Source organism: Thunnus thynnus, chromosome 3 (assembly GCF_963924715.1).
Source record: "Thunnus thynnus chromosome 3, fThuThy2.1, whole genome shotgun sequence".
Classification (NCBI taxonomy): Eukaryota; Metazoa; Chordata; class Actinopteri; order Scombriformes; family Scombridae; genus Thunnus; species Thunnus thynnus.
This window is the reverse complement of record NC_089519.1, coordinates 21,651,852-21,674,427: the sequence shown is the minus strand read 5'-3', so window position 1 is coordinate 21,674,427 and position 22,576 is coordinate 21,651,852. Positions and strand designations below refer to the sequence as shown.

Here is a 22,576-nt window from a genome sequence, read left to right as displayed (position 1 = left end):
CTCCTTACTTGTCCACCCTTTCCCTGAAGTTCTCAATGCTCCCCCAACAAACACTTAGCAGTTATTAAGAACCTATAGCTCTGTAGCTCAGACCAGTAGTTCAGCTCCTTCTCAGCTCTGATGTGGTTTCCCTCATTTCAATTAAAAGTGCATTTATAGGTGTTGTTCTAAAAGCCCCGCCACATATACTAAATGCTTTAGCCTGAACCACATACAGCGTCTTTAGAACAGTGCTGCTGTCCCATATGCCATACAACAATAATCAGCTTCAGATCTTATGATTGTCCTGTATGTCATCATTAATGTTTCTTTATCCACTCCCCAGTCAGATCCTACCACACATCATATGACATTAATGACTTTCTCACACTTTGCATCTTTCTTCTCTACATGTATCCTCTAAGTCATTCACTCCTCAATCCACTGCCCAGAAATTTGAATGTTTCAACTCTTTCAATGGGAGTTTTATATAGCTTGAAGTCCTGCTGTGATGCTTTGCTTAAAACCAAAGACCACATACTTTGACTTGGTAAATTGAATTTTAAAACCCTATTGCTTTGCCCATGTCAATTCTTTATCCAATGCCTGCTGCAGTTGCCTATGAATATGGTCTAAATTTCGACTTCTTTTCCATATGGCGTAACAACAACCTGTGACGGTGGAGAATGTAACCAATCAGTTTTAGAAGAGGTGGTGGTTCCTGATTGGACAACTTGAATTCAGCATGAAGGAGGAGGTTTTCCTCGTAAACTTCAGCTTCTGACTTTTGAAATAAGATAATAAACAATTGACAAAATACTGGATACTGTGACAAAATCAGTTTGTGACATTGTAGTTTAAAAGAAATTAAATATGCACACGTATATTTTATGTCTTAATGGAATTTATGAACAAAATGTAACACAGTCATATTCATATAATAGGATATGCTTTAATCTTTGGTCCTTTTACCACTGATTGTTGACAAAATTTCCAACATTTAAAGTTACTTCTCTAAAATCTCTAAAACATTTTTATTCACATTAAAGTTTTGTTTCACTGGCATTTTCATCTGGTAATGTTCCATAATTTTTGCAATCTTGAGGAGTACCCAAAGACAGCATAATTGTGGAGCATCTTGTTTGGCCTTTTTGACACAATTATCAATTTTTATTGGGGATTTTTTTTAATGGTAAACATTCACAGATCTGCAAATGCAGCAGGCTACATATAGCTGCTTGTATGTGGAAATAAATCATATTTCTCATTCATCTCAGTCATGGCCCTCAGATCACAGTGTGAATTACATATCAATTGGAAGTCCCACGTGTCTCAGTCCCATCAGAGTTGGGCTATATGACAATATATTCATATTATATATATTTGTCAAGCTTCAGAGATTTTGCCATGTCACGTTAGTTTTTACTTTGTCACTTGTGGTTATATGAGGTTATTGTGGGCAATGTTGCAAATCACCAAGTAGATTTTTGCATCAGTGTGATGAAGTACCTTGATTTGTAATGTGTTTGATGCGCCCTCTAGTGCTGACAAAGGTTTCGCTTGCCTACATTGTGGAGAACTACACTACCCAGAATTCATTGTTAAATGAAGAAGCCTATTTTTGCCTGAAATAAATTTAAAGCCGGTGTATGTCTCATATTCTGCGTTCACAGCTCATAAAAAAATCAATAGTAGATAATGAACAATAAATACAGCAATTGTTAGTTTATTGAAAACGAGGATAATGTTTGCAGTCTGATTTAAAGGCGATATTTGTAGCCAGCTAAAAATCCGTGTGCCAGGTCCTCAGCCTCCGGTTGTCATTGGTGAATGACCGAAGATGTCTCACAGCAGGTTGTTTGCCAGGCTGCTTTGTAAGTATTACTAATAAACCTTGGTGCTGATCGGTTAAACTGTTTGATAGTTTACTTTCTGTACAAATAAATATACCCATTAGTTCTGTGCTGTACATTAGCTGAGCTTTGCCGGCAGAGCTCCTCAGGGCTGCTAACTAGCTAGCTTTGTGCTAACGTCCAGCTGCAGTCTGACTTTAACCTCCTGCCAGCTTTTGCACACACGACACCAGAGCAAGTATTTATTTTTGACCTTGCACGACCCCTTGACTTAATGTGTCGTGTCCGTTTACCGTGTTTAACTTATTTTGTGCGAGTTGCTCATCTTTAGTTTCCACCCGGCTGTGATTGAAAGCAGCTAATTCAGCTGTACAGTGACTCTTGTCAGCAGCCTGTCTGCAGAAAAGTCAGCTTCAGATTGTGCTTTGACAAGAGTACAGTTGATGTCAGTTGTTTATATTAAAGGACAAGGTTACTGTATTAATTGTCACTTTGTTAGGACACCGAGTGAACAACTGAACTTTGTACAGTTTCATTGATAAGTTGTGTGACTGAGGCACAGAAGAGGACCAAAGTTCAGTCAACTGAGGACTGACACTCTTGGTTTGTGTTAGGCCCTGCTTCTGTCCTGATTGCCTGAATGTAAAAACATATGTTACACTCTCAAATCTTTCAATAAAGTCCTCCTGATAGAAAGTCATTTATCTTCTATACTATACGGAAGAGGTAGTCGTCAAATTGTCTTTCTTCCTTAAATTATATTATCTTTTAATTATCAATTTTCGTCCAGTACTACCCTTTTTTTAGCCTTTAAAGAGGGAGAGAGTTTGTGAAGACCAGTATACTGAAGAGTGGAAGTCGGTGGGAATGTATTCTGGTTTTGCTCATAGAGGTCAAGGTTTGCTATCATATGTTTTTGAAGGGAAGATGAATGATTACTTGTATAGTAACCCTGAAGCTGCAGCTTTCAGTAACTTGGTTTATCATTTAGTTTGTAAAACATAAGAAACTGGTGGGGAAAAAAGGCCCCCACAAGTTCCTATATGTCAAGATGTCATGGAACCAGCAGATGTTTGGAGTCTTTGCTTTATGAATTACTTAAATAATTGATCAAATTGCCATTTTGATAGTCGATTGATCAATCATCAAGTTTTTTGAGTGCAAAATAACAATTTTTCTTTTTATGTTCAAGCCATTCAAAGGGTAGTTACAGCTTTATACAATGAGTTTAATTCTATAAATTTAATTCATACTGTCTGCTAGTTTAAATAAAAACTTAGGTGGTAGTTTAAAATTGTGTGGAAAAGTGATGCAAAGAGAAACTTATGATTAAAACCTGTGAAACAATATTAAAATCTCTGTTAAACATCTCTCTAACCAGTTACTGTCTATAGTTTCTCAGATTGATGTTGTGCATCGTGCAGCATGTTGCTAATGTAGTTAAACCTGTAAAGTCCGGTACGTCACACAACTCCCAGTTGTTGTCTTGCGGGAGATGTAAAACTTGACAAAGACTCCTCAGTTGCACTTTGACCTGAATGTGTCTCGCCGCTTAATGTGTCTGGGATTTAAAAACAGCTGCTGCAAAAAGATTTGCTGAGAGTTGTGATACTGAACTGAACCATACAGTGAATGTGCTGGCAGGAAAAGCAAAACATTGAGCTAAAAAACTGCAGAGCTTGTGTGATAATTTTCTGAGTTTGTCCCAATGACTGTTTCCGTTCACATTACATGTAATCATTAATGCAACGTCAATGTATAAAAGACAGATTAATGCAGCTCTGAAGAATGTTAAAGTGCAGCATTACATTCTACTGCAGCACTATCCACTTCCAAGATATGGTGTTAAATACATGCAAGCAGTTTAAGCTTGCAGTTATCTAAATTGATAGTACTGGCATTGTCTGTGGAGATTATAGTACAACACTTCAAAACAGTATAATAAGACATAATGTATTGTCATGTGTCTTATTTCCCTCTGTAGTTACACCATAACAGCTCCATAGCATTAAGCAACCATTCCAAATTAAAAATATTCGTAGTAAATCCTAGAAAACTTGTTTGTGTTCACAGGGACAGTAAAAGTCATCTGCCAAGTCTAAAGAAAGGTGAAAATATAAAACATTGTTGCAGAAGCAAATAGTTTGTTGCCAAAACACTATTGGTTTTAAAATCCAAAGAATAATTTCTTGGAAGAAAGTGAATAGACAGCTGTGATCTTTGTCTTTTACTATGAAATAGAAAACTGAACTTTTCTATTGCTGGAAAAGTTTTAGAGAATCTTTGATTTTGTAGAGATTGCTACACCTCCAAACCATTGTTTTTTGTTGTACTGAATGTGTTTTTGTATCAGATGTGCAGACACTTATTGTCCTCCTTTTCAAAGAACAAGTGGCTAGAAAGATTTCATATTTGTATGGTTTCCATGGTGAATATTGTCTATTTATATGTGAAGAAATGTCACCTAAAGTCTCCCTGTGTTGCCTGCTTTCTCTTTTCTCGCTTCAGTGCAGCAAAGTGGAGTCAGGCACTGTTATACGGGATCAAGAAAGAACCTCTACATCAACAAGAACACGAAGGTCATCTGCCAAGGTTTTACAGGGAAACAGGTTTGTACTCAAAACTCGTTACCAATTCTTTATAGTATTGCTTCACATAGGATTAAGTTACTGTAATCTTGTTGTGTAATCTCAGTTTTTCCTTTCTATACACACACACAGTTAATTCCTCATTTTTGTGTGTCAAAGTGTCCCATATTACAAAGCCAAATACAGATGAGACATTATAAAAGTTTACTATTTTCATACATAAGTTTTTACATTAAAGCAGCTAAAATAAATATTTTCCTAACTTAACACATTATTATAATGGTCGCTCATAGTGATGAATCCCAAGAGAATTATCACCCAACTCTGCAGTTCCCTTCAGCTCTACGCAACTTTGTAGCGTCTTACAGCTCATTGTTTTGGTTTTCCAGCCTGCAACTTTAACTTGACCTGCTCTCATATCATTGTTTTTGGCATACTGTGTGCTGCCTGCGCAGCACCAAACAGCAGACAGACAAAGTTAGCGACTAGCTGGTGAACATATTGCTGCATTTAGCAGCTAAAGAGCCAGATGTTTTTCTCAGGTGTTAATGGAGACCAAAACAAAGCTAAAAGAAGAGTAAAAATTGACTTAAATTCATTGGGTGGATACATACACAAATCCGAATGAATGCATGTTCCTCAATATCATTTGGATGTGTAACGGTTTGCTCATAAGTTCGACATACCAACTTTAAAGGTGATATTTAAAGGTCAGTTTTTTACTTACAGCTTGTTTTTGCTGCCTCCAAGTGGCCAAAAAAATAAGTTGTTGCAGGTTTGATTTCATAAACTCAATTCAAGTCAATTTAATCTCATTTATACAGCCTAACATTATAAGTTTGTCTTAGATGACTCAATAATCTATATGACCTACAGCATCCTGTATCCTTAGACACTTAATTCACACATGAAACAGGTTCACACACATTTTTACAGGAGAAAAAAATTATATGAAAGAAATGTCAGGAAGAGCTGTAATTGAGTGATTCCTCTTCCAGGATGGAGCTGTGTGCACAGAGCAGACAAGAAGCAGTAGTACAATATTAACATAACACAATGTATATTTAAATAGCAGTATTACAATATGCAAATACAGAATTACAACATAAAGCATAATACAAGGTAAGTAAATATTAAGTTTAAGTAAATGAATTTCAGGCAAAGCGTAAAAATGTTTTGATTAAAGTCATTTTATGAAGATTTGTAGTATATCAGCAGTATGTGTTACTGTTTTTGTGTAACTGCTGAAACGTGTCCTTGGATCAGTAAATACTGCACTGTTGTATTAGTGTAACTGTTGCTCAAGTTGTTTCTTTCCCTTAAAGACCTGTGAATCAGGGTCGTTCTTTTTTATTATTACAGCCAGCTTCGGAGAAAACAAACTTTCATTTTTACTTTGACTTCAGTTTTTTTGCCCATGTCTGCCCTTAGTCATTGTTTCAGTCAATAATAATAACTTTGTGTGGCAGAGTGTCATTTTTCAAGAGCATGAAAAAGCTCAGGTGATTCACTTTGCACCATGTGCAGTCAAGGGGAATAAAAATCTTGGCAAGTGTGTTCAACAAGCCAGAAAACGTGGACTTTACAGATTTATATCCCCCCTCTGTCCTTGCGCACATTCCATTTTTCATCTCCCATTTTCTCTTCAACATAATAAAAGGTTGTTAAATATAGTTCCAGTGAACACTCCGGGTAATTAGAAAAGGATGAGAAATGAAGCAAGTGCTATTGAGTGCACATTGTCGTGTCTCTTGGCTTGATAAGCAAACCATTTTTCAAATTTATTGTCCCAACATTTGCGATAATAATGACGGGCAAAAACAGCAAAGTTAGCAGGGTGAAAGAGTGTATTACAACAGTGGAAAATGCATAGCTTCTAATTCCTCTTAATAGACTAGGTATAATTTTTACATTAGGTCATTTATTAATGCCTTTAGTTATGACCCTTGGCTACTTTATCTACATTGTTTCAGCATCTTCAGTAATAATTAACACACTACTGACTGATAGGATTTGTTCTTATGAAATCAATATAGACCGCATTGATGCGTTAATTTGCTCTGGGAAAGTACAATGAGATTCATTCAAATTGTTTTACCTCCCAAAACATATCCTAATCCCTTTAGTGGTACTGATGCATTATATTGTTTATTTTCATTTTAAACTGAGCCTGATAGAGATGTGTGTAACAAATTTAGAGCGCTATGAAACAAAAGTACTAACAGCTGGTTTAGTATACCTACACCAGTATCTTATGGTTAGATATTAACCTTTTAACGTCAGGTTTTCCAGTTCTTCCTGTTAAGTTGGGGGAAAAAATCATCTTATTCTAGTTTTACAGTATATTTTCTGGTAGTTTTAACATATACGATCTGTATCAGCTCGTTCCAAATCTTCATTAAAGCTTCATGAAGTTTAAACTGAGTGAACTATTTAAACCCAAGACTGTTTCATCAGTTTGAGATGTTCAGTATGTTTTGTGCATGATTTTATCGACGTTTCTTCAAATGCAGCCTGACATATCTGGTTTCTTTAGAAAAGTTGGGATCTCCACTGAATTTAAATTATGTATGTTTGAACAAAGTTAATCGTTTTTTAGTCAAGTCAATTTATATACCCCAATATCACAATCACAGATTTGCCTCAGGGGGTTTTACAGTGTGTACAGCATCCCCCCCAAAAAACCACGCACGCACCACCGGTGGAGTGGTGAGGTTTAGGAGGTTTGAAGTACAAACCGCAATGTAGTGTAATATAACAGAGTGAAACAGTACCACATTTTATCTGCAACTTTACACAAGCATGCAAGACTAGATTATCAGTCGGGCAACTGCACCAGATCCGGAGGTGCTGCGAAGGCCCAAAGTTGTCTGTATCAAAATTACTTTGTCATAATTTGGGCTTAATTATCACAGAATAACTGAATATATATATTTTTTTTTTGGCCTGGCAGGGGTTCTTGTTGCGTCATTATGGAGAAACACAGATTCAGTAAACGTTCAGTACGTTCAATAAACGTTGAGTACAGTTAGACCCAGCGGTCTCCATTAGGTTGGGCGAGATTATTCATTGAGAATTTAGTCGGAAGAGAGCATATCAACCAACTAATCAACCAGTTGACCAGCAGACTACAGCCCTACAAAACTTGTTTCTGCCCAGGTCCTTCTAACGGGTTAATCCAGCCCTGCGAGCACAGACAGAGGAGTGAGTACCTTTAGCCTACATGAGAGTGACAGCATTTGAAAGATTTCTCTGTCTCGGGAGATATTTTACAGTCTGTGTTGGAGAATATCCAAAGCCTCTTTTTGATTTGTTTTTCAACTGTTCTGTGAGGAGATTAAACTAAGCTTACATCATTATTTATCTGTCAAGAACATTTCGATTCCTTCTCATTGAATATATTTACCAGTACCTACAGTACATCCCCAGAAGAGCTCAGCCTCACTTTCTGTATCCATCCCTTTACTCAGCACAGGTGATTAATCCTGGATGGCAGCATATTTCCTCCTTCCTCTCTGTCTGGAATGATATCTCAAGGTTGACGCCACAGAAGTGGCTGTACCCCACTTCATTACACACTCAAACACACACACGCTGACTCCTCTTTCTCCATCTAGGGAACGTTTCACAGTCAGCAGGCTCTCGACTATGGCTCCCAGTTAGTCGGAGGTGTTTCCCCCGGCAAGGGTGGTAAGACTCACCTCGGCCTACCTGTCTTCAATTCAGTGAAGGAGGTAGGTGTGACTCCTTATAACATCTGTTGACATTTGAAGCTGCTCTTGTGAAACTTGAAATCACAAGTAAAATATATCAAAAGCTGAAATGTGTTTCATGGATCTGACAGATTTGCTGGCAACATCCTGTGAAAGACTGACACTTGAAAAAAAATGTTGTTTTTTTTTAAATAAACATTAGGTGGCACTATTTCATAACTTTTAGACTTTCCATTTTTGATATCACCACCAATGCCTTTTTTTCCCCTCACCTCAGGCAAGGCAGGGCACAGGAGCAGATGCCACTGTGATTTATGTGCCCCCTCCATTTGCGGCGGCAGCTATCATCGAGGCCATTGACGCCGAGATGCCCCTGGTGGTCTGCATCACTGAGGGTATCCCCCAGCAGGACATGGTGAAAGTTAAACATAAGCTCCTGCGCCAGGGCACCACCCGCCTCATAGGCCCCAACTGCCCAGGAGTCATCAATGTAAGTACACACACACACACACACACACACTGACACACATACTGTACGTTTTAGTTTATTCGGTTGTGGCTGAAAGCACAAACTCCCTCTCAAGGGAGCAGGTGTAATTCAGATTTAATACATTAATTTTCTGTTGCTTTTTAAACATTAAATGCTGCGCAGTCATACTTAAGTTTTAAAGCAGCTTGATTTATTTATACTGTTATACTGATTGTTTGTGTTTTTTAACAATAAATAATAGTTTTGGTTATTTTGCTCGAACAAATCATCTTTTTTGGATTTTAATATATAATGAATTTAGAATTCTGACAAAGAAAACAATAAGAAAAACTCCCACACTCTGTCTCCCTTACTGCTGGAATATTTATTAGTTTCAGTCTGTACGACCTTCATCAGGACACCTGAATGAGTTTTTCTCATTGTTTTCAAGGTATTTTCCTCCGACGCAACTGTTGCATAATCAGGTGTGCAGAGACTTTTCTTTTTTTAATGAATTCTGACAAAGAAAACTTTTTTGTTCTCATGAGAATTCGTGCGGCGCATACTCAATGATTCTTTTGTGGTTTATTTACAATGAGCTCATAGCATAGAAACAAGTAAGATATTACGTAAATCTTGTGTAGTTTTTCTTAAAGTAAACTTGATCGGACGCTGAGTTTAAAGTTATGAAACGAGTGTCAAGAACATTTCCAGTGATATATCAAGCAGGAGTATGTATGCATGTATCTTATGATGACTGTTTGTCATTGAAAACTTTTAAAACTTTTATATGCAGCCTGGCGAGTGCAAGATTGGGATCATGCCAGGCCACATTCACAAGAAAGGAAGGATTGGTAAGATTTTCCTTATTGTTTTTAGAATTAATTACAATTTATAATACAGACTTAAAACTTGAATGGAAACACTTTTTCCGGATTTGTTAAAAGTTAAATGTTCTCCTGAAATGAAATCCAAACCTTTATCTTTAAATTATATGGGCTATTTTTTTAATGAGAGAATACATTAAATGTGTCCATAAACAGAAATTCACCTGCTGACTCAAGGTTCTCCAACAACTCTTCCTGCCTCTCAATGACTGAAGAACGAAGTAGAACAGAAGAAGATGTATTCATACTAATGCCTTTCATCCCAAATTAAACTTTTTTACAGCACTGTACTTAAATCTTAGATGAAGCTTCTGCTGTTGACAGCTTGATAAGCTGCGTGTGCTGCTGCTGGCCAGTGAGCCTTTACAGGAAGACTGTTTTATACTAAATCGACTGCCATCACTCCCAGAGCATAGAAAGAACAGCTGTTACAGAGTTGTGTTGTGTTAGTGATCTCTTTTGTTGCTGTCATGTTGAAATGATTGAGTTATAGTGGGACAGAAAAGGACGGCCGCATTTTATATTTTACAACCCTTGATTGAGGCAGCGTTTTAGTTGTGTTTTGACAATAGAGAGTAAAACACACTGCTTACTCAGAGTCTGCTGAGGTGCTGGAGTTAAAAAAAAAAAAAAAAATCAAACTGAATTAAAAAACGCATCATACACTCAAATCTGTGCAAGAATCTTTTTAATCAGCAAGGTTTTGGTCAGAGACCTTGAAGAAGATCTCTGACGAAAAGCTAATTAAAAAGAGTGTGCGTATAATTTTTTTTTTTTAGTTGTGTTTTGACAAAAATAAAGTGTTTTCTGAATTTCTCTTTCAGGCATTGTGTCTAGATCCGGTACCTTGACATATGAAGCTGTGCACCAAACTACACAAGTCGGCCTGGGCCAGTCACTCTGCATTGGTAAGCTACCAGTGACCTGTGGCATATTGAATTTAAATTTAGCACGCAGTGTCACAGCTCTCAGAAAAGGCTGCTGTTTATTCTACACTGAGACACTAGATATAAAACCCTGCATGAACATCTTACCTGACTCCCTCTTAAATCTGAGGCTCAGATGCAAGTAGAAACTTTAAAAGCCTATTTCGAATTTCTTTGTCCTGCAAATCGTGAGCAAAATGGGTTTCATCTCCGATCCACTACCAGGCAATATTTATTTTTTTTACCCGCACAAACCTCAGGAGTAAAACCTGTGATTTTTTTTTTATATCACATAATTGAAACGGAGGGAATGAAAACTGAATGACCACATTAGAGTTAAAATATTCTGTGAATCCAAGCAGCTCTTCTTCAGTTCTCTTTAAGAAGACAAACCATTCATGAAGCACTCTTTCTATAAATGCCTTTTTGCTTCCTCTTCTTTTTCAGTCCATGCTCCTCTTGATGAGATCGAACTTGAGTCTCTTGTCGTCGTTGTCAGTGTTGCTGCAGTCAAGGCCACAATGTTAACACGAACTGAGGCATAGAGCTTATGTTTTAAAACGACTCCGTACTCATCAGTACCTGCTTGTCCTACTATTACCCCACATTTTTCCACATGATTCCTCACAGCCTTTTTTCCAGTAATTTACTAATTTCTTCGAAACTGATCTCCACATAATATGGAACAATGTTTGTTTGTTTTTTGCTGTCTTCAGAAATTAATTTCACTAACTAACTTCTTCATTCATTGATCTGGTTTAGTTCTTATTGTCATTCTAAGTGAAATAATCAGTCGACCACTCTGTTCTCTGGATGCAGCTATATATAGTTTTAATGTCATCTGAAGATCAAGACACACTGTGATGATACTAACATGTTCGGCTCTATTACCTCTTGGCAACACTACAGATATAAGATCAACTGTTTTATATAAACAAATCTTTTTGGCCAACTTATCTGCCACCGGAAAATCTATACTAGAGAGCCGGTTGGACACCCGAATTAACTGAAAAACAACTTGGCTTCATTATTATTTAGACATTTTAATTATGGAGTGTCCTCCAGCCAGACTTCATAAAACCAGTGCCGCAATAATATTAAATATTGTAAAGTTCATTAAGGGGGTTTATTGGTAGTTCTGCTAGCGACTTCTTAAGTCTCAGCATGACCTAAGGGCTACAGCAAATTATAGTTAATACAATATTTAATATCACTGTCATCTGTGTTGCTGGTAATGTGGTTCTCTTTGATTATTATTCATGTAATTTTTCTTCTTGGTGTTGCCAGGTTTTTTAATGGTGTGAATATAAATTTAGGTGACGTTTTGTCTGTGAAGATTTGTCTTGTGGACGTTTGCTCATGCTTTTATAGAGCATGTAGTAATTTTCGGTGGAAATAAATTTAGAAAATTATTATTGGACTCTAGTAATTTGGATGAGCTTCTTAAGTCATGTCCAATGGCGTCTCTTTGATATGAAAGGAAACCTTAAACTGCCATGCAGAGGTAAACATGATTTGGAACAATTATACCATCAAGCAAAGTGATATTAACTTAAACATTATCTCTCACAAAATGTTGAGAATATACAGTGACTTTGTAAAGCTTCACCTGGCGGACATCAACACGTTTCCAAATGCTAATGCTGTTCTGTATCTGCAGGACTTCAAAGGTGATCATGTCAGTGTTGTGTTTTCAGCTTTTTTTTTTTCACTGCCCCAAATGGTTAAAGGCAGTCATCACTGGTTTAGAATTGATTACAGTTTTTGGCAATTAATTGTACACTCAATAACCCCTAATCTCAAAAGCAAAAAAGAAATTTTTAGAATTTTAAAAAATGTATTAAAAAATAAGAAAAATACATCTCTCAGTAGCAAAGTGTGCAAAAAGTAAAGAAGTGTGAATATTTGTGAAGCCACTGTAAGTATGTTGTTAATAAAATGGTTGTCAGGATGCTGTTCAATGAAAGAGAAGCTTGAATTCTTCAGTAAAAGGGAATAAAAGTTGAAATATGGAATACACACGTTATGCTGAAAGTAAATCCATCTAGAAATATCAGGCAAACCTAATGACCAACTGTGAAGAGTCTCAGTGCTGTTAGGATGATCATATCAGGCATAAAGTCTCTCTCAGTCTGAACAGCTGTGTGATCCTCTTAATATTCACTGGAATTATCCTGTGAGGGTCTTGAGTATATAACAAGTGTCTGCTTTGTCTCCTGCAAGGTATTGGTGGGGATCCATTCAACGGTACAAACTTCATAGACTGTCTGGAGGTGTTCCTGCACGATCCTAAGACAGAGGGCATCATCCTTATCGGAGAGATCGGAGGCAATGCTGAGGAGAACGCAGCGGAGTACCTGAAACAGCACAACACTGTAAGGAAATAACACACTGGACACCCATTATTTACTTCACTGTCCTTGTAATATCATATTCTACAGTGCTTCAACCTCTGCAGATATGTGTACATATAAAAAATGTATCCTTCTCTGAATTAGCTCTTAGTCATACCCTTTCAAATCTATCAGCAATGGTGAACATTGGGAACCATCATGCATCAAGAACAAGGTGGAACTATGGAAGTGTGTTTTGTTTTCTGATGACAGCCTTGAGCTTTCTCTTTTAGTTTTCAATGTCCGTGTGATTTGCATGAGAAAGAGAGACAGATGGGACGAAGGTATGATTCACAGGGCGTATTCTACAAATCCGCATTGTTGACGAGCCTTTTGTGATGCTCACATGTGATAAAGAGCAGTAAGGCGACGATGGGCTCATTCAGCCAAGTGCCTGAGGAACTTGTAATTGACATTTTGAACTTCGGCAGCCCTGTACTTGGCATTTTGCTCCTTGTGGATGACTCCTATTCTGTTAATTTTTCAGCGTGTATGTGTTTGTTTCTGTGTGTCTGTGTGTGTGTGCGCGCGCCTACGTTGCTCTCGAGCTGAGAAATGGATTTGATTTGCCCTCGGCTGCTCTAATGCATGCAAATCTCCCGCTGGCGTCTCAGGAGAATAACTTCTCTCACCCAACAAATAAAGTACAAACACCTCCCCCACCCACCCAATCACCCAAAGTGTTGACAGCGTGGGGACAGTTCAAATGAAACACATGCATGAAAAAGCCCAGCAGAGCAGATCTTCCGTTGAAAGTCAATTGTGTAGAACATGACATACATGAAATGGTGTACTCAGACCTCGTTTTTAATCGTTAAGAGTAGCAGAAAGCTCAAACGGAAGCCTGCAGACATTGTTTTTACTTTCAAACTTAACTTTTCTTGATTTGAATACATTTGAATTCAAGTCACCAATACACTAACCTAGGGCAGCTACCATCTGTGAATTTTATATTAATGTGAAACACAGTGTTGCTGGAAAGGAGCGCTAGGTGAGCTCAGTAAAGTCTGTCAAAATAAATAAATATTACAAAATACTGAATATCTAATCTTGATTATAGATTATTTCTGCTCTCTGACGATCAAGAAGATTAACCAGTTTGCACATTGATGTATTGTAAGGAGAAACCTTTGAATATGTGACCTGTGAAATTAATTTTTAGCTTTTAGTTGGCAAGATAAATCAGTCAACATGTTGCGTACTCATGCGTGATCAAAATCTGCATTTAGAGAATGAATGAGGGTTCTGGGCTGTTATGATTACAAATTGAAGTCGTTTTCGTGGTCAGTATTATTACCATCCTTTATGTGACTGGGTCTTTGAAGCCACTGAAAACTTGATTTCATTTCAAGTTTTTTCTTTAACCTTAAATATTTATGACTAAATATGCAGCAGTCATTGTTACTTTCTTTTTTTTGGTGGGGGGGGGGGGGGGGTCTATTACTGATTTAAAAGTTTCACACTCAAAACTCAGATGGTGTGCTTCATCTGGAGTGTGTGTGGGTGTGATTTGGGTGAAAATATTTTATTGACAGTGGTCTGGGAACATAAGCAAACAACCCAACAACTGTCATCTCATTTTGATTCAAATGCTGCTAAATCTGGATCTTGGTGCTCAGAAAGTACACGACAGCCTGGTTCCAGACTGAATCACTGCCTACATCTCCAGTTTGTTCCACAAATAAGTCTGGCGTCGTGCTCATTGATGGTTATTTCCACTTGTCAGAGAAACAGTTGACCATTCAGACCTTAGTAGGTGTGATTAATAATGGCGACATCATCTTCCTACATAGCTATTTAGCTTCTTAATTACATTCATGAAGCATAACAACAGAAAAAGGACAAAAGGTGTGGATGAGATTGACACAGCTGGAAAAGTTATGTTGACACATACAGAAATAACTCTTAAATTGACATGTTATTTTGATCAACGTGAAAGACGTTACATTAATCGCTCTTAGCAACCACTACCGCATCTTCCGTGTTAACTGACAATGACAGATATGTCACTTTCTACTGAATGCCCAGGCTTACATGAACATAATGTTCATGGCTGACTGAACAAAGTGAGACAAAATGGCAATTCAGTCCAGTTATCACTGAGTACTGACCACTTCAAAGCAGTGAGACGAGCTCCGACAAAACAGCAAAGACAGAAATCTCTCAAATGAAACAACCAAAACTACTCTAACTTTGGCAGAAAACTGAACTCAATGTTGGACCACATCTGTTTATACTTGATCTGTGACTTTGACTGAGATAATATGTTTTCAGGGCCTTTTTAAGACATTGCATTTCACATTAGCTTGACAGATCCTGCCACATGGGAACACATTATGTATCAAATGCTCAGTAAAATTAAGTCCAGAGTCGTGATTGATTTGTGTCATGCAACATTAAATATATTGAACTCCTATTTGAGAAGGACACATTTTAGCAAAAAGAGGAAGAAGTATTGATTCAAGCATCCATCAATGTTCCAGTTGAGTTACTGCAGACTGTTTATCTACCGACGCCTTAATTCAGTAAAATTCAAGAAAACAACCTCATACATCCCACTAGGTTCTGCTGTCAGACTTTATGATGCAGGACATATTTCAAGGTTCAGTCTTCATCAGTGTTTGCGATGCTTGCAGACATTATATGATCTTAAAAGTCACCTGAATCAAAGGTCTGTCTATCATTGCTGCAGTTTCACAGGATTTCTGAAGTCATAAATAAGTTTTACACAGAATAAGCATATTACAATTTGCTTCATGCATATCAAGTAGGTCAGAGAAATTGGCACCTAAGCTACCGTGGAGGTTTTTTTTTTTTTTTTTTTTGAGCCTCTTGACTTTTCACCCAGCCACCCGTCTCCATTGAGCTTAGCTAAACCTCCTGTAATTCTGTGGAAACAACACTGCAAACCCGCATAGGCTGTAGTCTGAAGGAGGACTGAGGTTTGAATAGTGATGGTGGGCTCCACGTGTACACACACATGCCAGTTTTATTCATACCTACCTGTCATGTTTATTGTCTTGGTTTGGCTTTTTAAGCTTGTGAATACAATTCCTCACCTTGGAGCAAGCTGTTCTGTGTTTATAGAACAAAGCCCTCCTCCAGTCATGTTGACACACTGAGGTGGGGGAAACACCCTATTGGTCTCATAATTAAGGTAATATATCTGAACCGCTAACAGTGGAAGACAAAAGACGGGTAAAGGGAACGGTCGCACGACTCCCCTTCTTGTATGCATTGTTAGCACTTAGTATCCAGGGAGGCAGGGATTAATAGAGTAATTAAACCCCTTTCGTTTGAGGTAGATTTAAGACTTGATTCACACGAGGGCGGTTTGTTTATTCATAACGTGATTTGACTTCAGAACACTAAGTGGCGTTTGGTGCTAATTTGTTTCAGACTTGCATTTTTCAGCGCATAGAACAGATGCTAGTAACATTTAGAGGACTTTAAAGTGATATTTCCTCTCTCTTCCTTTCCCTGTTATCCATGCAAGTGTTAATGTCTAATTAGCGGTGCATCTCTAGCCAAGGTCTTCAACATCTCTCTGGCGGATATACGTCTTGCTAGTCTTAATTACCTAAAGTCATTTGCAGTTTATATTAGCTGCTATCATCTTGCTCCTGCCTGTGTCAGGTTTGAATTTGGAGCTGAAATGGCAGCAGAAGTGGGCGTCTTCGAAGGACCTTGACTGTATCGCTTTGGCTGTTGAACATGCCACATTCACTCTACGAAAGCAGTCTGCCAGATCAACCACAGCTGCTGTTGAAAGCTCAGGACTGTGTGTGTGTGTGTGTGTGGGGGGGTCTAACTTATCCTACTTTCAGGGACACATTTCAGACAAAAGACCAGTTAACTGGGGATGGCTTGTCCAATTTGGGACAAAAGCCATGTCCCCATTTGGGAAAAAGCTGATGTTAGGGTAAGGGTTAGGGTAAGTCCAGGAAATGAATGTAAGTCTATGTAATGTCCCCCAAAAGTGACCTAAGTAAACGTACGTGTGTGTGTGTGTGCGTGCAGAAGGCCGTCCTCTACAATTATGTTGTTATTCTTAAGTATGAAATATTAGCCGCTGTACGTGCACACACACACACTCAGTCCCTCTTGCTGGTTATGATGTTATTGCTGAAGATGAAATATTAGCTCTCTTCACCTTGGAAATGATCTTAACTGTTGAACGTAACATCCATCAATGAGCAAGCAGCATAGACAGGCGCTGAGCTAATCAGTGCCTGCATGACTAATTACCATCTCAGAAATGAGATGATATGAAATGGCAGGAGCCTGAGCCCCTATCTGGTCATACACCAACCCATGCAATTAAATGGCTTGATTGACCCTTTGTTTTAATAATGCAGGCTGAGACAGAGATGGCTGGTTAGACAAGCCTGTTATCATGGGTGCTCTGTAATGGGAGGACATGGGGTGTTTGATTTCTAATGAATGAATAAAATGCAGGTGCAGAAAACTAATTCTCGCTATTTTCGTACACCCCCCCCCCTCCCCTCCCTTGTTTTGCTTCCTTCCTCCGTGCTTCTTATCCTCACACTTTCCCTGGAGCTTATTCTTCTTCTGTGTATCTTTTCACCTCCTTTTATGCTCACATTTTTCCTTTCTCTTTCTCTTTCCTCCTCACTGTTGCGTCCAGGGTGCTAATTCAAAGCCCGTGGTGTCCTTCATCGCTGGGCTGACTGCTCCTCCCGGCCGTAGGATGGGCCACGCCGGCGCCATCATTGCTGGTGGAAAAGGAGGAGCCAAAGAGAAGATTGCAGCCCTGCAATCTGCTGGAGTTGTAGTCAGCATGTCCCCTGCCCAGCTGGGCAGCACTATATTCAAGGTGAGTCCTTTCTCCCGAGCAGATATCATCATGTTCAAAGGCGAAAAGAAAGTAATTATGACATTGTGATAATTGTACCGTTTCATTGGAGCGTGCAAGAGGACAGGACCATGTATTCTAGATTACAGATCTTTCTGAGGTTTCCCTAGAAATGAGTTATCATTAAAAAGCGTTATCAAATGAGCTGAATGTCTCTATAATCCCTTTCAGACATGCACCGTGTTATGTAAATGTGATGGTAGTTCAACATGTCGGTCTCATGTCTGAATAAGCCATGACAGCAATCCTAAGAGGTTGGACCCAGTAACATGTACATAACACTTCCTCTTTATGTAACTGTTTTGTCATATCTGAATAAAACTGTAATGAACATTTATGTACCAAACGCCTGCGTGTGAGGTAAAAAGCCGTTACATGAACAGATGCATGAAGCCAGCAATGGCGTGTATAAAATGTCTGAAAAAGGCTTTTATCAGTCAGTCAGGCACAAAGTAACATTTTCTAAAAAACACTTCCCTTTCTGTAAAACATAATCCAAAATATATTAGATTCACATATTCCCCTTGTTGTTTTTTTCACCTTTCACTGCTTTATGTCTTCTGTCTGCATCTCTTTTCCTGACCTTGTCCTCTCTCAGTAATCTCAGGTTTTTGCCTGGAAAGTTGCTGCCAAATTCAAATATAACACAAAATATTTCCATATTAAATCAGAAATAGAAAAATCGAAATGACTTTGAGCCATATTTTTAATTTTAGCTGTTGATTATTGACAAAAAAAGGTAGAAAATTAGTTTACTTTTATATTTTGAAATACTAAACAAATAAACTTAACAAAAATTAAGATTGCATTTTCATTATATAGATGAATAAACAAGCTAATTAGAACTGGCACCCAGCATAGCTAATGAAGAGGTGCTATAATCAAGTGTAGCACTACAAGAACACCTTTCTGGCTTCTGAACAAAAAGTCTTGTGATGCTGGTCACTTGTCGCACCATCTTTCATCATCGAGCAGTTACAAATATGAGAAGGTTTACTTGGAACCGGATTTTTTTTTTTTTTTTTTTTTTTTTTCCCTAGGAGTAGCTGTTGGCACCACTGCCTCTTTATTTCAATTTATCTGTAGGGAAGCACTGTTAACAAGATGTATATAAAGTGAAAGCATGTATTACACCCATTCATCATCTTATACTTTCATTACCACTGCTGGCACTACTGCACACCAATATAGATTTACACACATTTTTTTTCCCTCCCAAAGTTTAATTCATAATCATTGTGTGTAATGATGAAAAACGCACGATGTGGCTGCTCATTTTGCTGCACGTTGTGTTCATACATCTCTGTTAATCTCATTGACCGCTGTAATCGAAGTAATAACACGTAAGAGAAGCGAGTAGACATGATGCTTCGGGTGTGGGCGGACGACCGCAGTCTCTGATGTTCAGGTGGCGCGCTCTGCCGCTGACCTGAACGAGACTCCACACGAGTGGTGAAAACATGCATCTGATTAAATATGTTGACACATGTATCCACTTTTGCAGGGATTAATGAATTATGCATACAGCCACAGTGGATCTGGGTTTTTGTGTTAGTTCATTCATCATCAACAAGATTTATGTAGAATTTTGAGGGATTATCAATAAAATTAAATGTCTGATGGCGGGCAGTAATAATGCTCTTACTTCTAAATTGTATATCACCAAATTGTACAAAGTTGAAAATCGCTTTTGTCCGCAAAGTCATAAAATCACATCCTCACATTCTTCATCATCATGATAATTACAGATACACACTGCGAAACTCAGTTGTAGCGTGAAAAGAGTGACGCTTGCTAGAAATGCTGCAACTGTCCCTGTTAATCATAACATCTTCATGTCTAGAAATTTGAGAATTTGGTGAAAGTGAAATATGGCAGGCCAAATAATATTTTCAGATCTTGGAAGTTAAATTGGTGATTTGCTTTTTCTTTGCCCATCATGCAAAAGAAATAGTTGAATTCCCACAAACTGTTAACAATGAGTTTATCAGAAATGCAACGTACAACAAGATCATGGACCTTGGACAACAGGCAAAATATGTCATTTTTATCAACAAGAGAAGTTCAAATAGGCGACAAAAAAACAAGTGCACATCTCATACTATCTAATCTGGAAATATCTTCACAACTGTAAGAGGTTTAAAGGTGCAGTGTGTAAAATTTAGTGGCATCTAGTAGAGCGGACTTGGCAGAAATGGAATATAATATTTATAAGTATGTTTTAATTAGTGTATAATCACCTGAAAATAAGAATTGTTGTGTTTTCGCTACCTTAGAGAGCCCTTTATATCTACATAGAGAGTGGCTCCTCTTCTATGTTGTACCGCCATGTTTCTACAGTAGCCCCAAACACTGGCTCTAGAGAGGGCTTTTTGCATTGTTCACGAGTTTTGCAGCCTCCGTAGGTTCTCCTACATGCTTGGAGGGTGAGGGATATTCAGTTTGTTGTAACTTGCAACCTCACTGCTTGATGCCACTAAATCCTATCGACTGATCCTTTAAGGTTATTTCCATTTTATTCCCATTTTTTATTTGTATTCTATGGATCTTGAAATATATTGTTTGTCCCATTTAAACAATGTTTTTTTTTTAATCAATTACTAATGATATAGATGTCTCAAGTGTTTGTGATTTGGCTTCCTTTTTGAAAAAAAAGAAAGGGTGTTTTGTTTTTTGTTTTGTTTTTTATACCTGATGAAGATCCATTACCGAAACTGTGCATTTCTAAGAAACTCTGACAGTGTAGGAATTAAACATTTCTTTTACTCCTTTTTGCCCACTTATAGTTTCTATTTTAGCTTTACTAAATATCATCATTTATTCTTTTTCACATTTATATCTTACAGTTAGCAATTCAAAATGGCATACAGTACGTTGAAACAAAATTAAATATGCAGTGCTTGCTGTGATATCTGATGGAATTTTCAGGGCGTCTGGTGCATGGACAAGATATCAGAGAACCTATGTTTATCTGAGAAGGACTTAATTTATATGCACGGTAGAATAATTATGACCTTTAACTTGTTTACAAAATATCTGGAACTCATAATCACATCAGATAGTACCATCCTGCCCCGCTCATTCAGTATTCACAGTGAAGCTTGCATGCATGTGTATACAGATGTGTGCAGGCAGACTCATTTACTCTCAAGTTTGGTGGGGGTTTTTTTTTTTGGTTTTTTATAAACTCAAAACTCTAGAAGTCGAGGGTGTTGCATATGCCATATATTCGAAACCTGCACTCCTCATACATCTGGCCCTAGGTGTGTCAAAGCTGTCGTCATTTCTAGCTTGTAAATGTCTTGCTTTTCTTTTACGTCATGTTTTCCTTCCACTCTCCTCCGTTCAATCCAGATGTATTTTCTCTCATCCTTTTTGAGTGACAACCTTCACTTTCCTCATTTTACTCCCCCAGTCTTCCTCTTGACTCGCCCTGTCAGTCATCTGACTCTCTCACACAAAAAGTCTTGTTTTTTTCCCCCCTCTGTCACAAACAACTCTGCTCTTACCTTGCTGCTATCATTCATGTCTTGTGCCCTTGAGTTACTGTCTGCTTCCGTCTGCAGCCAACCACCTCCTCCTGTTCTCTTGTCACTATTTTCATCCCATTACTCTTCTCTTTTTGTCCTGTTATGCCTTTTAAAGCTAATCACTAGACCCCACTGAATCCTACTCCACCTCATCTCTAAAGCAAAAATTATGTTAAAAGAGCTGTTAATAATCAGCCACAACTCCCCAATCTACCCACCCACCCAAATGTGTCCTCATTCCCTTCGTCCTTCCCAAAAAAGTCGAGTTTAGTGAGGCGGAGGTTGCCTCCCAAGCATTTGAGATTGCATAAACATGATCCTATTTCCTCCTCAAGGTGGCAGTAGACCTTCAGGTATCTGCAAGCCTCAGTGGACTGGGCCAACATGTGCATGAGTACTTGTGTGTTCTGTAGACCTGATAAATGACATTTGCATTAAGTTACTTTCCCCCCTGTGAAATGGGAAATTCTCAGGGAACGACATATTCTATCATCCTTCGGTTTGTGTGATATTTTCCAAATTGAATATGTAAATAGCTACATCCTTTTTAATGGCTAACATAATGCTTTCTCATTTATAGTCTCATGGTTGGACTCTGCTGATAAACACAGCAACTATAACCTCACATAAATCAGATTTTTGCAGCTGTGTCGTCGCTATCCATCACAGAAAGTGAGCTGTTTTAATGTTGACGACTGGAACTCACTGACACGTACCCGCTACATGATTTGCACTCTCCAGGAAAAACAACAGGCTCTCCAAAGCTCTAGCCGCCTCTGCCCCCCCCCCCCCCCCCCCCCCCCCCCCCACAGCAGATCTGATACACAGGATCAAAACAGAGCTGTGTGAATTTTGCATGAATAAATCATTCACTTCTGTCTATCTCTTCATTTCACATTGTTTCTTTTCTTTTTCCTCTCTGATGTCCATCTCTATAGGAGTTTGAGAAGAGGAAGATGTTGTAAATTGTGCGAGAAGGCACTCAACCTTTTACCCCCCTGCCCTGAAATTGAGATGAACAGCCTGATTCTGGAGGTGGATATGCCCTACAGTATCTGTAAATCCTGATTATTTCAACTAAAATGCGCACATAGTGTTTATATTGTAATTTCTGCCATGAACTTGTACCTTGCACATAAAGACGGAATAAATAATAGTGTCTTAATGGTATCCTAAAGAACTCATTGTACACTATGTAAGAGCTTTATAGATGTGTTTTCTTCCTCCATACAATGTTGACAGCTGAGGGAAGGATGCCATGGTAACCTTGGTGGTTTCATTCTGTTATACTCCTGCTGTAAGATGTATTCCATCACTCATTTCACTGGCTGTCCACCTGAATAAGAAAAATTTCTCATATCA

At 38.2% G+C, this 22,576-nt stretch overlaps 1 protein-coding gene across 1 annotated transcript; it reads left to right on the top strand.

Moving 5' to 3' along the window:
* The first annotated feature begins 1,719 nt into the window (after nt 1–1,719).
* Nucleotides 1,720–22,576, top strand: suclg1 (succinate-CoA ligase GDP/ADP-forming subunit alph). Its single transcript, XM_067584719.1, has 9 exons — nt 1,720–1,853; nt 4,341–4,441; nt 8,038–8,154; nt 8,411–8,623; nt 9,399–9,456; nt 10,314–10,397; nt 12,639–12,790; nt 17,457–17,645; nt 22,153–22,576. The coding sequence occupies exons 1-9, from the start codon at nt 1,820–1,822 to the stop codon at nt 22,177–22,179; spliced, it is 975 nt and encodes a 324-aa protein (XP_067440820.1). The 5' UTR covers nt 1,720–1,819; the 3' UTR covers nt 22,180–22,576.

Excerpts from the sequence above, each read along its gene's own strand:
- suclg1 (XM_067584719.1), top strand. The coding sequence starts at position 1,820 with ATGTCTCACAGCAGGTTGTTTGCCAGGCTGCTTT. Across the intron at positions 9,457-10,313 it reads TCACAAGAAAGGAAGGATTG|GCATTGTGTCTAGATCCGGT; the intron begins GTAAGATTTTCC and ends TTTCTCTTTCAG. Across the intron at positions 12,791-17,456 it reads ACCTGAAACAGCACAACACT|GGTGCTAATTCAAAGCCCGT; the intron begins GTAAGGAAATAA and ends TGTTGCGTCCAG.